Genomic DNA, 18,552 nt, shown 5'->3' with positions numbered 1-18,552 from the left:
ATATATACATAGTACACACACTACACATATATATATATATATATATACATAATATACACATAGTACACACACTACACATATATATATACATAGTACACACACTACACATATATATATATATATACATAATATACACATAGTACACACACTACACATATATATATACATAATATACACATAGTACACACTACACATATATATATATATACACATAGTACACACACTACACATATATATATATACATAATATACACATAGTACACACACTACACATATATATATACATAGTACACACACTACACATATATATATATATATACATAATATACACATAGTACACACACTACACATATATATATACATAATATACACATAGTACACACTACACATATATATATATATACACATAGTACACACACTACACATATATATATATACATAATATACACATAGTACACACACTACACATATATATATACATAATATACACACAGTACACACTACACATATATATACATAATATACACATAGTACACACACTACACACATATATATATAATATACACATAGTACACACACTACACATATATATATACATAATATACACATAGTACACACTACACATATATATACATAATATACACATAGTACACACTACACACATATATATATAATATACACATAGTACACAGACTACACATATATATATACATAGTACACACACTACACATATATATATATATATATATATACATAATATACACATAGTACACACACTACACATATATATATACATAGTACACACACTACACATATATATATACATAATATACACATAGTACACACACTACACATATATATATATACACATAGTACACACACTACACATATATATATATATACACATAGTACACACACTACACATATATATATACATAATATACACATAGTACACACACTACACATATATATATACATAATATACACATAGTACACACACTACACATATATATATATATACATAATATACACATAGTACACACTACACATATATATATACTGTATAGACACTACACATATATATACTTAATATACACATAGTACACACACTACACATATATATACTGTATACAGACACTACACATATATATATACTTAATATACACATAGTACACACACTACACATATATATATACTGTATACAGACACTACACATATATATACTTAATATACACATAGTACACACACTACACATATATATATACTGTATACAGACACTACACATATTTATACTTAATATACACATAGTACACACACTACACATATATATACTTAACATACACATAGTACACAGACTACACATATATATACATAATATACACATAGTACACACACTACACATATATATATATACATAATATACACATAGTACACACACTACACATATATATATACATAATATACACATAGTACACACACTACACATATATATATACATAACATACACATAGTACACAGACTACACATATATATATACATAACATACACATAGTACACACACTACACATATATATACTTAACATACACATAGTGCACAGACTACATATATATATACATATTATACACATAGTACACACTACACATATATATACATAATATACACATAGTACACACACTACACATATATATACATAATATACACATAGTACACACACTACACATATATATATATACATAATATACACATAGTACACACACTACACATATATATACTTAACATACACATAGTACACAGACTACATATATATATACATATTATACACATAGTACACACTACACATATATATACATAATATACACATAGTACACACACTACACATATATATATACATAATATACACATAGTACACACACTACACATATATATATACATAATATACACATAGTACACACACTACACATATATATATACATAACATACACATAGTACACACACTACACATATATATATATACTTAACATACACATAGTACACAGACTACATATATATATACATATTATACACATAGTACACACTACACATATATATACATAATATACACATAGTACACACACTACACATATATATATACATAATATACACATAGTACACACACTACACATATATATATACATAATATACACATAGTACACACTACACATATATATATACATAATATACACATAGTACACACACTACACATATATATATATACATATTATACACATAGTACACACTACACATATATATATACATAATATACACATAGTACACACACTACACATATATATATACATAATATACACATAGTACACACTACACATATATATATACATAATATACACATAGTACACAGACTACACATATATATACATAATATACACATAGTACAAACTACACATATATATACAGTTAGGTCCATATATATTTGGACAGAGATAACATTTTTCTAATTTTGGTTATAGACATTACCACAATAAATTTTAACCAAAACAATTCAGATGCAGTTGAAGTTCAGACTTTCAGCTTTTATTTGAGGGTATCCACATTAAAATTGGATGAAGGGTTTAGGAGTTTCAGCTCCTTAACATGTGCCACCCTGTTTTTAAAGGGGCCAAAAGTAATTGGACCGATTCAATAATTTTAAATAAAATGTTCATTTCTAGAACTTGGTTAAAAACCCTTTGTTGGCAATGACTGCCTGAAGTCTTGAAATCATGGACATCACCAGACGCTGTGTTTCCTCCTTTTTGATGCTCGGCCTTCACTGCGGTGGTTTTCAGTTGCTGTTTGTTTCTGGGCCTTTCTGTCTGAAGTTTAGTCTTTAACAAGTGAAATGCTGCTCAGTGGGTTGAGATCAGGTGACTGACTTGGCCATTCCAGAATATTCCACTTCTTTGCTTTAATAAACTCCTGTGTTGCTTTGGCTTTATGTTTTGGGTCATTGTCCATCTGTAGTATGAAACGACGACCAATCAGTTTGGCTGCATTTGGCTGGATCTGAGCACACAGTATGGCGGCTCTGAATACCTCAGAATTCATTCTTCTGTCCTGTGTCCCATCATCAATAAACACTAGTGACCCAGTGCCACTGGCAGCCATGCATGCCCGCGCCATCACACTGCCTCCGCCGGGTTTATGCATGCCCGCGCCATCACACTGCCTCCGCCGGGTTTATGCATGCCCGCGCCATCACACTGCCTTCGCCGGGTTTATGCATGCCCGCGCCATCACACTGCCTCCGCCGGGTTTATGCATGCCCGCGCCATCACACTGCCTCCGCCGGGTTTATGCATGCCCGCGCCATCACACTGCCTCCGCCGGGTTTATGCATGCCCGCGCCATCACACTGCCTCCGCCGGGTTTATGCATGCCCGCGCCATCACACTGCCTCCGCCGGGTTAATGCATGCCCGCGCCATCACACTGCCTTCGCCGGGTTTATGCATGCCCGCACCATCACACTGCCTCCGCCGGGTTTATGCATGCCCGCGCCATCACACTGCCTCCGCCGGGTTTATGCATGCCCGCGCCATCACACTGCCTCCGCCGGGTTTATGCATGCCCGCGCCATCACACTGCCTCCGCCGGGTGTTACAGATGATGTGGTATGCTTTGGATCATGAGCTGTACCACGCCTTCACCATACTTTTCTCTTTCCATCATTCTGGTAGAGGTTGATCTTGGTTCCATCTGTCCATAGAATGTTCTTCCAGAACTGTGCGGCTTTTTTAGATGTTTTTAGCCTTTTTCTTCTTGATGCTTATGAGTGGCTGCACCGTGCAGTGAACCCTCTGTACTTACTTTCATGCAGTCTTCTCTTTATGGTAGATTTGGATATTGATACGCCGACCCCCTGGAGAGTGTTGGTCACTTGGTCGGCTGTTGTGAAGGGGTTTCTCTTCACCATGGAGATTATTCTGCGATCATCCACCACTCTTGTCTTCCGTGGGCGCCCAGGTCTTTTTGCAGTGATGAGTTCACCGGTGCTTTCTTTCTTTCTCAGGATGGACCAAACTGTAGATTTTTTCACTCCTAATATTGTAGCAATTTCTCGGATGGGTTTTTTCTGTTTTCGCAGCTTAAGGAGGGCTTGTTTCACCTGCATGGAGAGCTCCTTTGACCGCATGTTTACTTCACAGCAAAACCTTCCAAATGCAGCACCACACCTCAAATCAACTCCAGGCCTTTTATCTGCTTAATTGAGAATGACATAACGAAGGGATTACCCACACCTGTCCATGAAATAGCCTTGGAGTCAATTGTCCAATTACTTTTGGTCCCTTTAAAAACAGGGTGGCACATGTTAAGGAGCTGAAATTCCTAAACCCTTCATCCAATTTTAATGTGGATACCCTCAAATGAAAGCTGAAAGTCTGAACTTCAACTGCATCTGAATTGTTTTGTTTAAAATTCATTGTGGTAATGTCTATACCCAAAATTAGAAAAATGTTGTCTCTGTCCAAATATATATGGACCTAACTGTAAATACATAATATACACATAGTACACACACTACACATATATATATACTTAATACACACATAGTACACAGACTACACATATATATACATAATATACACATAGTACACAGACTACACATATATATATATACTTAATATACACATAGTACACAGACTACACATATATATACATAATATACACATAATACACACACTACACATATATATATACAGTGGGGCAAAAAAGTATTTAGTCAGTCAGCAATAGTGCAAGTTCCACCACTTAAAGATGAGAGGCGTCTGTAATTTACATCATAGGTAGACCTCAACTATGGGAGACAAACTGAGAAAAAAAAATCCAGAAAATCACATTGTCTGTTTTTTTAACATTTTATTTGCATATTATGGTGGAAAATAAGTATTTGGTCAGAAATAAAATTTCATCTCAATACTTTGTAATATATCCTTTGTTGGCAATGACAGAGGTCAAACGTTTTCTGTAAGTCTTCACAAGGTTGCCACACACTGTTGTTGGTATGTTGGCCCATTCCTCCATGCAGATCTCCTCTAGAGCAGTGATGTTTTTGGCTTTTCGCTTGGCAACACAGACTTTCAACTCCCTCCAAAGGTTTTCTATAGGGTTGAGATCTGGAGACTGGCTAGGCCACTCCAGGACCTTGAAATGCTTCTTACGAAGCCACTCCTTCGTTGCCCTGGTGGTGTGCTTTGGATCATTGTCATGTTGAAAGACCCAGTCACGTTTCATCTTCAATGCCCTTGCTGATGGAAGGAGGTTTGCACTCAAAATCTCACAATACATGGCCCCATTCATTCTTTCATGTACCCGGATCAGTCGTCCTGGCTCCTTTGCAGAGAAACAGCCCCAAAGCATGATGTTTCCACCACCATGCTTTACAGTAGGTATGGTGTTTGATGGATGCAACTCAGTATTCTTTTTCCTCCAAACACGACAAGTTGTGTTTCTACCAAACAGTTCCAGTTTGGTTTCATCAGACCATAGGACATTCTCCCAAAACTCCTCTGGATCATCCAAATGCTCTCTAGCAAACTTCAGACGGGCCCGGACATGTACTGGCTTAAGCAGTGGGACACGTCTGGCACTGCAGGATCTGAGTCCATGGTGGCGTAGTGTGTTACTTATGGTAGGCCTTGTTACATTGGTCCCAGCTCTCTGCAGTTCATTCACTAGGTCCCCCCGCGTGGTTCTGGGATTTTTGCTCACCGTTCTTGTGATCATTCTGACCCCACGGGGTGGGATTTTGCGTGGAGCCCCAGATCGAGGGAGATTATCAGTGGTCTTGTATGTCTTCCATTTTCTAATTATTGCTCCCACTGTTGATTTTTTCACTCCAAGCTGGTTGGCTATTGCAGATTCAGTCTTCCCAGCCTGGTGCAGGGCTACAATTTTGTTTCTGGTGTCCTTTGACAGCTCTTTGGTCTTCGCCATAGTGGAGTTTGGAGTCAGACTGTTTGAGGGTGTGCACAGGTGTCTTTTTATACTGATAACAAGTTTAAACAGGTGCCATTACTACAGGTAATGAGTGGAGGAAAGAGGAGACTCTTAAAGAAGAAGTTACAGGTCTGTGAGAGTCAGAAATCTTGATTGTTTGTTTCTGACCAAATACTTATTTTCCACCATAATATGCAAATAAAATGTTAAAAAAACAGACAATGTGATTTTCTGGATTTTTTTCTCTCAGTTTGTCTCCCATAGTTGAGGTCTATGATGTAAATTACAGACGCCTCTCATCTTTTTAAGTGGTGGAACTTGCACTATTGCTGACTGACTAAATACTTTTTTGCCCCACTGTATATATATATACACATAATATACTGTATACATAGTACACACACTACACATACATATATATACATAATATACACATAGTACACACACTACACACATAGTACACACACACACATATATATACATACATACAGTGTCTTGCGAAAGTATTCGGCCCCTGGAACTTTTTAGCCTGTTCCCACATATCATGCTTCAAACATAAAGATATCAAATGTAAATTTTTGGTGAAGAATCAACAACAAGTGGAACACAATTGTGAAGTTGAATGAAATTTATTGGTTATTTTACATTTTTGTGGAAATTCAAAAACTGAAAATTGTGGCGAGCAATATTATTCAGCCCCTGTAACTTGATACTTTGTTGCGCCCCTTTTGCTGCGATTACAAGTCTCTTGGGTTCTGTCTCTATCAGTTTTGTACATGGAGAGACTGAAATTCTCGCCCGTTCTTCCCGGCAAACAGCTGGAGCTCAGTGAGGTTGATGGAGATCGTTTGTGAACAGCAGTTTTCAGCTCTTTCCACAGATTCTCCATTGGATTGAGGTCTGGACTGTGACTCGGCCATTCTAACACCTGGATACGTTTATTTGTGAACCATTCCATTGTAGATTTTGCTTTATGTTTGGGATCATTGTCTTGTTGAAACACAAATCTCCGTCCCAGTCTCAGGTCTTTTGCAGACTCCAACAGGTTTTCTTCAAGAATGGTCCTGTATTTGGCTCCATCCATCTTCCCATCAATTTTAACCATCTTCCCTGTCCCTGCTGAAGAAAAGCAGGCCCAAACCATGATGCTGCCACCACCATGTTTGACAGTGGGGATGGTGTGTTCAGGGTGATGAGCTGTGTTGCCTTTACGCCAAACATATCGTTTGGCATTGTTGCCTAACAGTTCGATTTTGGTTTCATCTGACCAGAGCACCTTCTTCCACATGTTTGGTGTCTCCCAGGTGGCTTGTTGCAAACTTTAAATGACACTTTTTTATGGATATCTTTGAGAAATGGTTTTCTTCTTGCCACTCTTCCATAAAGGCCAGATTTGTGCAGTGTACGACTGATTGTTGTCCTATGGACAGACTGTCCCACCTCAGCTGTAGATCTCTGCAGTTCATCCAGAATGATCATGGGTCTCTTGGCTGCATCTCTGATCAGTCTTCTCCTTGTTTGAGATGAAAGTTTAGAGGGACGGCCGGGTCTTGGTAGATTTGCAGTGGTATGTGTGGTGCGGTGACCCACGTTACAGCCAGGGGGCGCTGCGTGTGCACTTCAAGATGCACTTGGAGGAATAGTTGTGATGAGACAAAGTCCGGCAGAATTGTAGATGGCCGGTATGTGTGTCGCAGAGGAGGACACTCTGCACTGTCAGTCTAAGGTTTGGTTGGTGTTCTGGGACTTGTAGTCCCACAAGTAATTGTGTAGTTCTAATGGGAGATTGGCAGGGCTAGTCTTGAGAGATGGGAGGGTCAGACAAGCCCCACACACCCACACTCCCACCCTGGGAGTGGTTACAGGTATGTAATGTGACCAGGGTGTGGATCACATGTTCCTGGGTGGTTCCTGTGTATGGATCAGTTCGGTCCATGTGCTGTAGGTCCTGGACGGTCAGTGTTGGAGGCTCTTGGGATTGGAGTCGTCCTGGAAGCACTGTGAGACCGTCGACCTGGACAGGTCACCTGTGGTGAGGACCATGGACTGACGAGGAGTCAGCCGGTGGAGCAGGAGCTCCTACGAGGTAACCCCGGGTATGGGGAAAGGACTATGTGCCTTAATGAAGGTCAGTTACTGAACTGTGCGGCATGCAGTCACCCAGGACAACTGGACAAAGTAAGGTCCTGCACGTTTACTGACTATGCTTCAAAGCCGTATACTGTGAAGTGCTAAGAATTATGTGAGGTCTGTGATGTGGAACATGGCCTCCCGTGGTTTATGCTGAGTGAATAATAAACCACATGGACTATTTATGTGAAAAAAACGTGCCTGTCTATGTTTATCCTGCTGCCAAGCGAGTGTCCCCCAAGACACGTAGTGGGTGAAACGCTACATATGATACTCCTTCCATTTCAATACGATCGCTTGCACAGTGCTCCTTGGGATGTTTAAAGGTTTGGAAATCATTTTGTATCCAAATCCGGCTTCAAACTTCTCCACAACAGTATCACGGACCTTCCTGTTGTGTCCCTTGGTCTTCATGATGCTCTCGGTGCTTCATACAGACCCCTGAGACTATTACAGAGCAGGTGCATTTATACGGAGACTTGATTACACACAGGTGGATTATATTTATCATCATTAGGGATTTAGGACGACATTGGATCATTCACAGATCCACAATGAACTTCTGCACTGAAAGGAAAGGGGCCGAATAATATTGCACGCCCCACTGTTCAGTTTTTGAATTTCCACAAAAATTTAAAATAACCAATAAATTTTCGTTCAACTTCACAATTGTGTTCCACTTGTTGTTGATTCTTCACCAAAAATTTACATTTGGAATCTTTATGTTTGAAGCCTGATATGTGGGAAACGGTTGAAAAGTTCCAGGGGGCCGAATACTTTTTCAAGGCACTGTATACATAAAATACACATAGTACACACACTACACATACAGCTCTGGCAAAAATGAAGAGACCAGTGCAAAATGTTCAGTTTGTCTGATTTTTCTCTTTATAGGTATATTTTTGAGTAAAATGTAAATTGTTGTTTTCTTCTATAAACTTCTGACAACATGTCTCCAAAGTTCCAAGCAATACATTTTGTATTTTTTTTCTGACAATGAGAAATGGTCAAAATAACAAAAAAATGCAGACCTCAAATAATGTAAAAAAAAAAACCAAAAAAACAAGTTTATAATCATTTAGAAACAACAATACTAATGTTTTACTTCAGGAAGAAATCAATATTGTGTGGAATAACCATGATTGTTAATACCAGCTTTCCTGCGTCTTGGCAGCTTTCCTCCAGTCTCTCACACGGCTCCTGGGTGACCTTATCCCACTCCTGGTACAGTAATGTCAGCCATTCTTCTTTGATGGCTTGTTACTATCCATCTTCCTATTGATTACATTCCAGAGGTTTTCAGTGGGGTTCAGGTCTGGAGATTGGGCGGCCATGACAGGGATGTGATGTGGTGGTCCTTCATCCACACCTTGATTGACCTAGCTGTGTGGCACGGCGCATTGTCCTGCTGGAGAAACCAGTCCTCAGAGTTGGGGAGCATTGCCTGAGCAGAAGGAATCCACTGTTTCTCCAGGAGAACCTTGTACGAGGCTTGAGTCATACGTCCTTCGCAAAGAACAACCTGCCCAATTCCAGCCTTGCTGAAGCCTCCCCAGATCATCACCGATCCTCCACCAAACTTCACAGTGGGCGCCAGACACTATGGCGTATACGCCTCTCCAGGTCTCCATCTCAGACGATAAGGTGTTGAACTTCAGAGACATGTTGTCAGAAGTTTATAGAATAAAATAACAAGTTACATTTTACTCAAAAATATTCTACAAAGAAAAATCAGACAAACTGAACATTTTGCAGTGGTCTCTTCATTTTTGCCAGAGCTGTATATACTGTATACACACACACACATACAGAGGTGGACTCATACAAGGATACAAGCTAAACATAGCCTGAATGTAACACTCATCTCCCTGTTCTTCATTTTATCTTATTTTGACCCTTGTAAAGTTGGAGTCTTCAATTTCATCTTTGCGCTTAACTATTGGTAAATGTTAATTTTATAGTGTCTGTTTCCACAGGTTTTAAGCTCATTTTGCTCTCCTCGCTTACCACGCCCATCTTGCTCTCCTCGCTCACCACGCTCTCCTTTATCACATCGCTTACCACACCCATCTTGCTCTCCTCTCTCACCACGGTCTCCTTTATCACCTCGCTTACCACGCCCATCTTGCTCTCCTCGCTCACCACGCTCTCCTTTATCACCTCGCTTACCAAGCCCATCTTCCTCTCCTCGCTCACCACGGTCTCCTTTATCACCTCGCTTACCACGCCCATCTTGCTCACCACGCTCTCCTTTATCACCTCGCTTACCACGCCCATCTTGCTCTCCTCGCTCACCACGCTCTCCTTTATCACCTCGCTTACCACGCCCATCTTGCTCTCCTCGCTCTCCTTTATCACTTCGCTTACCACGCCCATCTTGCTCTCCTCGTTGTCCTTTATCACCTCGCTTACCAAGCGCATCTTGCTCTCCTCGCTCACCACGCCCATATTGCTCTCCTCGCTCACCACGCTCTCCTTTATCACCTCGCTTACCAAGCCCATCTTGCTCTCCTCGCTCACCACGGTCTCCTTTATCACCTCGCTTACCACGCCCATCTTGCTCTCCTCGCTCACCACGCTCTCCTTTATCACCTCACTTACCACGCCCATCTTGCTCTCCTCGCTCTCCATTATCACCTCGCTTACCATGTCCATCTTGCTCTCCTCGCTCACCACGCTCTCCTTTATCACCTCACTCACCACGCCCATCTTGCTATCCTCGCTCACCATGCTCTCCTTTATCACCTCGCTCACCACGCCCATCTTGCTCTCCTCCCTCACCACGCTCTCCTTTATCACCTCGCTTACCAAGCCCATCTTGCTCTCCTTGCTCACCATGCTCTCCTTTATCACCTCGCTCACCACGCCCATCTTGCTCTCCTCCCTCACCACGCTCTCCTTTATCACCTCGCACACCACGCCTATCTTGCTCTCCTCTCTCACCACGGTCTCCTTTATCACCTCGCTCACCACGCCCATCTTGCATTCCTCGCTCACCACACTTGCCTTTTATGGTCCGCATTGGCCTTCAAGCTTGATTACTTGTTATGTATATGCCTCCTCCACACTTAAGTCAGTTGACTAATTGTTTAACAAGCTAAACTATACCTAATTTTAGTGACACACTTCCCTATATATTTAGATCTGGTGCAGGAGCTGTGTACATACTATATTTGACAAAGAGCACAGAAGTTATACACGGCTTGAGACAAGTAACCTAAGCACAATATTCTAACAAACTTTGCCACTTGTGCTGTGCTGTGTTTTTTTTCAATGTTGTTTTGCTCTCTCTTTGTTCTCATTGCTGCTGTCTGCCAATCTTTCTGCCCTTTCACACATTCAGTGCACTCTCTCCACATCAGTCCCTCTCTCTTCCCACATCTCATGTACTAAAGCTCACATACCCTTCTCACATTCTAAACGCACTCTAATCCATCCTCTCCCATCCTATAATGCAAGAGACGCTCTCACCAATAACTGAATCATTTGTTCTCTCTATTTTCCTCATAGTCACAGTCACATCTCCTCTTCATCTCTGTCTATCACATTACTTGACCTCTCCACAGTGCTTTACCACCCCACATGTCCTCCTCATCTCTGTCTACCACCATACCTGTCCTCTCTACAGTACTGCACCACCCTACATCTCATCTCTGTCTACCACCTTTCCCGTCCTCTCCACAGTGCTGCACCACCCTATGCCTCCTCATCTGTCTACCGTACTAGCCGTGCTCTCCATAGCACTGCACTGCCCTACATCTCCTCTTCATCAATGTCTACCACCCTACCCATGCTCTCCACAGTGCTGCACCGCCTTAAATCTCCTCATCTATCAGCCACCCTACCAGTCCTCTGCACCATGCTGCATTGTCCTACATATCCTCATCTATGTCTACCACCCTACTTGGCCTCTCCACAGTGCTGCACCACCCTACATCTTCTCATCTTTGTCTACCACCCTACTTGGCCTCTCCACAGTGTTGCACCGTCCTACATCTCCTCCTCATCTGTCTACCACTTACCCATCCTTTCCATAGTGCTGCACCACCCTACATCTCCTCCTCATCTCTCTCTACCACCACCCGTCCTCTCCACAGTGCTGCACAACCCTACATCTCCCCCTCATCTCTGTCTACCACCTAACAGTCCTCTCCACAGTGCTGCACCATCCAACATCTCCTCATCTGTCTACCACCTACCCATCCGTTCCATAGTGCTGCACCACCCTAAATCTCCTCCTCATTTCTCTTTATCACATAACCGTCCTCTCCACAGTGCTGCACAATCCAACATCTCCTCCTCATCTCTGTCTACCACGTACCCATCCTTTCCATAGTGCTGCACCACCCTACTTCTTGTAACACTCGCACCCAGACTGGTTGGAGTGCGCGTGCGGGGGTGTGGCCCCACTGGCCAACAGACCAGACTTCCCTGGAAGGGGCGTAACTAATTGGCTTCCTAGGTGTTCACTGGAGCCTCTGATGGTGAGGTCAGACTTGTGCGGCAGGTAGCTACCAGGCACCACTCCAGGGTGGAATCTGACTGTGGATGCTGATCCCACCAGGGATACGACACAGGCAGGCATGGCAGTGACACTGGCTGACGGACAGGTACGGCAGACGCCATGACGGGCAGACTGGCTAGATGGAGATACAGGCAGACAGGCACGGCTGGCACTCTGGCAGGTGGGTGTATGGAGACAGGTAAGTTCCTGTTCAGACTGGAGGGTATATGGAAACAGGTAGGGACCTGTTCGGACTGGTGAATATAAAGAGACAGGTAGAGACCTGTACGGCAAGTTGCAGAACAGAGATAGCAAGGCCGCAAGAGCGGATGCAAAGCAGAACCACAGGAGGTGGAGTTAAGAGCAGAAAGCGGAGCCAAGAACAGAAACGCAGGAAAGAGCAGAGAAAAGAAAGGCGGAGCTAAAAGTAAAGAAGGAGAAGGCAGAGGAGAGGGAGGAGCTAAGGATGAAGCCAAGAGCGAACACTCTGGAGGCGGAGCCAAGAGCGGAGACGCTGGAGGCAGAGCCAAGAGCGGAGACGCTGGAGGCGGAGCCAAGAGCGGAGACGATGGAGGCGGAGCCAAGGGCGGAGACGATGGAGGCGGAGCCAAGGGCGGAGACGCTGGAGGCGGAGCCAAGAGCGGAGACGCTGGAGGCGGAGCCAAGAGCGGAGACGCTGGAGGCGGAGCCAAGAGCAGAGACGCTGGAGGCGGAGCCAAGAGCGGAGACGCTGGAGGCGGAGACGCTGGAGGCGGAGCCAAGAGCGGAGACGCTGGAGGCGGAGCCAAGAGCAGATATGATGGAGGCGGAGCAAAGAGCGGAGACGCTGGAGGCGGAGCCAAGAGCGGAGACGCTGGAGGCAAAGCCAAGAGCGGAGACGCTGGAGGCAAAGCCAAGAGCGGAGACGCTGGAGGCAGAGCCAAGAGCAAAGATGCTGGAGGCAGAGCCAAGAGCAAAGATGCTGGAGGCAGAGCCAAGAGCGGAGACGCTGGAGGCAGAGCCAAGAGCGGAGACGCTGGAGGCAGAGTCAAGAGCGGAGACAAGAGCCAGAAGGCACAGAGCCACAGGCTGTGGCGAGCAAAGTAGAGAAGAACAGAACTACGGGCAGTGGCAACCAGAGCAGAGAAGTGCAGAACCACAGTCAGTGGCAAGCAGAGCAGAGAGACAGTGCAGAGACACACACAGCAGAGCTGGAACGGCAACAACCCAAGCAGGAACAGACACAAACCAGAGTCCAGACAGAAACACAAACCAGACAGAGACAAAGGCCTGCGCACCGCAGCCCTCAGAGACAGGAAACAGACACGACCTGGCAGCTCAGCAGCAAAAGCTAACTGAGGGAAATAGTTTGCTCAGGCATCCTCAATGGGCGAGGACGCCTTAAGAATCAGAGGCCTCTAGGCTATTGGCCAGGGACACCTTAGGGAGGTGCACGCAGTCTCAATAAGAATCCGGATTTGCCAGCGCCGCCCTCGCATGCACACAGCCAGGAAGTGTACACAGAGCAAGCGGCCATGGAGCACATGGCATGGAGTCGGCGGCAGACAGATCTCACAGCATGGCACTGGGTGAGTGAGTCGATGTAACAGGCAGGTGGGGGATGGAAAGCCATGCAGTGATGTCGGCAGGGTTGTTACACTTCTCATCTGTCTACCACCTACCCGTCCTCTCCACAGTGCTGCACTACCCTAAATCTCCTCTTTATCTTTGTCTACCACCGTACCCGTCCCTCCTTTCCACTAATGACCTAATAATAGCATCCTCTATAATAGGAACCCCCCTCCCCCATACCGTTCTCCAAAACCTCTCTCGTGCTGCGCCAGTTCTATGGAATACTCTACCCCAGGCAATTCTGCTAATTCCCAGTTTCCTCAGATTCAAGCATGCTGTAAAAACTCTACCCTGTTCTCCCCTCCTAAGTTTTCCTCGGACTCTGTCCCTTCCATTACCTGTTTGCTCTCCCTCCATGCACTCAGTACCTGTACTTGTATAGACGGTGGTTGGTGTCGGGGTCATGCTGCGTTCTGTGAATACCCCTATTTATTTTATGATGGCCGGACAGTACAATACAAGCACTTTCTTGCCTCGTGTGTCCCCTATGTCCTCATACATGGTAGCTTGTCATCAGGGCCATCACCCCTCTTGGTAATTATTGTGATACTCTGTAATGTCGTTGTTGTTGGTACATGTCCCCTCCGAATTGTAAAGTGCTGCCGAATAGGTCAGCGCTATAGTAATAGAGATATTTTACAAATGTAGAGGGATCGGTGTGTGTCTTTCTATGCATATACAGTACCTTGAAAAAGTTGTCATACCCCATGAATATTTCCATAGTTTTTCACATTACACTCACAAACCTAAATGTACTTTATTAGGATTTGGCAAGTAAAGGAAATGATATGAGGTTCTCTAAATATTCACAGGGGCTGATCACATATGATATACATAAAATAATTAGAAAACCTTGTATCTTTTATTTACAAATCACAAATACTTTGTATTGGTGTCACATAAAATCCCAATAAAATACATTTAGGTTTGGTGGAGTACCATGAAAAAATGTGGAAAAGTTCACGGGGTATGAAGACGTTTTCAGGGCATCTACATAGAGTACGCTTTATCTGGTGTGGTCATATTTCTCAGGTCAGTGACATTGCTCACCCGCATTCTGATGACATTCATTTCCACGATCAGCAGCACGCCATAGAAAATGGCCAATAATCCGGTCAGGCAGAAGCGCAGCTGCAGGAACCCGATGCCATTATCACAGAACTTCACAAACTTGATGGTTTTCGTAACAAACGCCAAAGTCCAATACACCAGTAACGCTGCAGGAGAAGAGAGAAAGTCCAAATATATAACAGAACACCATATAACATTACATCCCCACCATCACTGTTACGGATGACCGCTAGCACCATCACTATTACTGAAGACCACCAGCACCATCACTATTACTGATGACCACCAGCACCACCATCACTGTTACTGACGACCACCAGCACCATCACTATTACTGACGACCACAAGCACCATCACTATTACAGATGACCACCAGCACCATCACTATTACTGATGACCACCAGCACCATCACTATTAGTGAAGACCACCAGCACCATCACTATTACTGAAGACCACCAGCACCATCACTATTACTGATGACCACCAGCACCATCACTGTTACTGATGACCACCAGCACCATCACTATTACTGAAGACCACCAGCACCATCACTATTACTGAAGACCACCAGCACCATCACTATTACTGATGACCACCAGCACCATCACTATTACTGAAGACCACCAGCACCATCACTATTACTGATGACCACCAGCACCATCACTATTATTATTATTATTATACATTTTTATAGCGCCATTTATTCCATGGCCCTTTACATGTGAATACGAGGCAAATATAGACAAATACATTAAACATGAGCAGATAACAGGCATACGGGTACATAAGGAGGGAGGACCCTGCCCGCGAGGGCTCATAGTCTGCAGGGGATGGGTGATGAAACACTAGGAGAGGGTAGGGCAGGTTGCGCGGCGGTTCAGTAACTTCAGGATCACTGCAGGTTGTAGGCTTGTCGGAAGAGGTGGGTCTTCAGGTTCTTTTTGAAGGTTTCTATGGTAGGCGAGAGTCTGATGTGTTGGGGTAGAGAGTTCCAGAGTATGGGGCAAGCACGGGAGAAGTCTTGGATGCGGTTGTGGGAAGAAGAGATGAGAGGGGAGTAGAGAAGGAGGTCTTGAGAGGATCGGAGGTTGCGTGTAGGTAGGTACCGGGAGACCATGTCACAGATGTATTTAGGAGACAGGTTGTGGATGGCTTTGTATGTCATTGTGAGGGTTTTGAACTGGAGTCTCTGGGCGATAGGAAGCCAGTGAAGGGCTTGACATAGGGGAGAGGCTGAGGAATAGCGGGGAGACAGGTAGATTAGTCGGGCAGCAGAGTTTAGGATGGATTGGAGCGGTGCCAAAGTGCTAGAGGGGAGTCCAGAGAGTAGGAGGTTGCAGTAGTCGAGGCGGGAGATAAGGGCATGCACTAGCGTTTTTGCGGTGTCGCGGTCAAGGAAAGCACGGATCCGGGAAATATTTTTGAGTTTGAGACGGCAGGAGGAGGCAAGGGCTTGGATATGTGGCTTGAAAGAGAGGGCAGAGTCGAGGATCACCCCGAGGCACCGGGCGTGTGGGACTGGGGAAAGTGAGCAGCCATTGACATTGATGGATAGGTCTGGTGGAGGGGTAGAGTGAGATGGGGGAAAGATGACGAATTCTGTTTTGTCCATGTTCAGTTGTAGAAAGCGAGCAGAAAAGAAGGCTGAAATAGCAGACAGACAGTGCGGGATTTTGGTAAGTAAGGAGGTGAGGTCAGGTCTGGATAGGTAGATCTGTGTGTCATCAGCGTAGAGATGGTACTGAATACCGTGGGATTCTATGAGCTGTCCCAGGCTGAAAGTGTAGATGGAGAAGAGTAGGGGTCTTAGAACATAGCCTTGAGGAACACCGACTGACAAGGGGTGAAGTGAGGAGGTGGTGTGGGGGAGGGAGACACTGAATGTTCGGTCTGTCAGATATGACGAGATCCAGGAAAGGGCCAAGTCTGTGATGCCAAGAGATGAAAGAATTTGTAGCAAAAGGGAGTGGTCCAAAGTGTCAAAGGCAGAAGACAGGTCCAGGAGAAGGAGGACAGAGTAGTGTCGCTTGCTCCTGGCAGTTAGTAGGTCATTGGTGACTTTAGTTAGGGCAGTTTCAGTTGAGTGATGAGAACGGAAGCCTGATTGTAACCGATCAAAGAGGGAGCAGGAGGAGAAGTGGGAGGACAGTTCAAGATGGACGTGTTGCTCCAGCAATTTGGAGGCATAAGGGAGAAGTGATATCGGGCGATAGCTAGACACAGAGGATGGGTCGAGGGAGGGCTTTTTGAGGATGGGTGTGATCTTGGCATGCTTGAAGGATGAGGGGAAGACACCTGTTGTGAGTGAGGGGTTGAAGAGGTGCGTTAGGGTTGGGGTGAAGACCATGGAAAGGTTAGGGATGAGGTGGGATGGGAGCGGGTCAAGCGTGCAGGTGGTGAGGTGTGATCTTGACAGGAGGGTGGAGAGCTGATCTTCTGTCATGGTGGAGAAGCTGGTTTTGGAGGAGCAGGGTTGAGCAGCTAAGAGGGGCAGTGGGCGCTGTGGGCCAAAGCTTTCTCTGATCGTATCGATCTTCTGTTTAAAGAAAGAGGCGAAGTCTTCAGCAGAAATGAGGGGGGAGGGAGGAGGTGCTGGGGGACGGAGTAGAGAATTGAAAGTGTTGAAAAGCTGTTTAGGGTTGTGGGACAGGGAGGATATGAGAGATGAGAAGTAAGTTTGTTTTGCGGCAGTGAGCGCAGACTTGAAGCTGGCGAGGGACTGCTTGTATGTAGTGAAGTGGTCGGCAGAGCTGGATTGCTTCCATCTCCGCTCAGCAATCCTGGAAGCCCGTCTTAATTCTTTGGTCAGGCTGGTCAGCCAGGGCTGCCTGTTAATTGTACGAGTTTTACTATGCATGAGCAGGGCGGCCGAATCGAGTGTTGCTGTTATTGTGGTGTTATAAAAAGTGGCAGCAGCATCTGTGTCATGAAGGGAAGCTATGTCAGTGAGAGGGAGAAGGGACTCAGAGAGTGATTGTAAGTTGAGATGTTTGAGATTTCTGCGAGGGTGTATGAGTTTGTGGAGTGGGGGTTGCACATTAGGAGAGGAGAGGGAAGAGAATGTTAGTAGGTTGTGGTCAGACAGGGGGAGGGGTGTGTTAATGAGATTAGTAAGGGAGCAGAGGCGGGTGAAGATGAGGTCCAGCGTGTGGCCATCTTTGTGAGTGGCCTCAGAGGACCATTGAGTGAGGCCAAAGGAGGCAGTCAGTGATAGAAGTTTAGAGGCAGCTGAGGTGGAAGTGTCAATGGGGATATTGAAATC

The 18,552-nt window shown here is 44.5% G+C and overlaps 1 protein-coding gene across 1 annotated transcript in view; it reads right to left on the bottom strand.

Moving 5' to 3' along the window:
* The window catches only part of ABCC8 (ATP binding cassette subfamily C member 8), a 434,375-nt gene that overhangs the window by 385,422 nt on the left and 30,401 nt on the right, over positions 1–18,552 (bottom strand). The window contains exon 4 of the mRNA XM_069768187.1: positions 15,269–15,435. Within this exon, the coding sequence (XP_069624288.1) occupies positions 15,269–15,435 (167 nt within the window). The remainder of the gene's footprint in view (positions 1–15,268; positions 15,436–18,552) is intronic.

The sequence above is a fragment of the Ranitomeya imitator genome, chromosome 5, assembly GCF_032444005.1.
Source record: "Ranitomeya imitator isolate aRanImi1 chromosome 5, aRanImi1.pri, whole genome shotgun sequence".
Classification (NCBI taxonomy): Eukaryota; Metazoa; Chordata; class Amphibia; order Anura; family Dendrobatidae; genus Ranitomeya; species Ranitomeya imitator.
The sequence above is the reverse complement of the archived record's forward strand: the minus strand, read 5'-3'. Positions and strand labels throughout refer to the sequence as shown.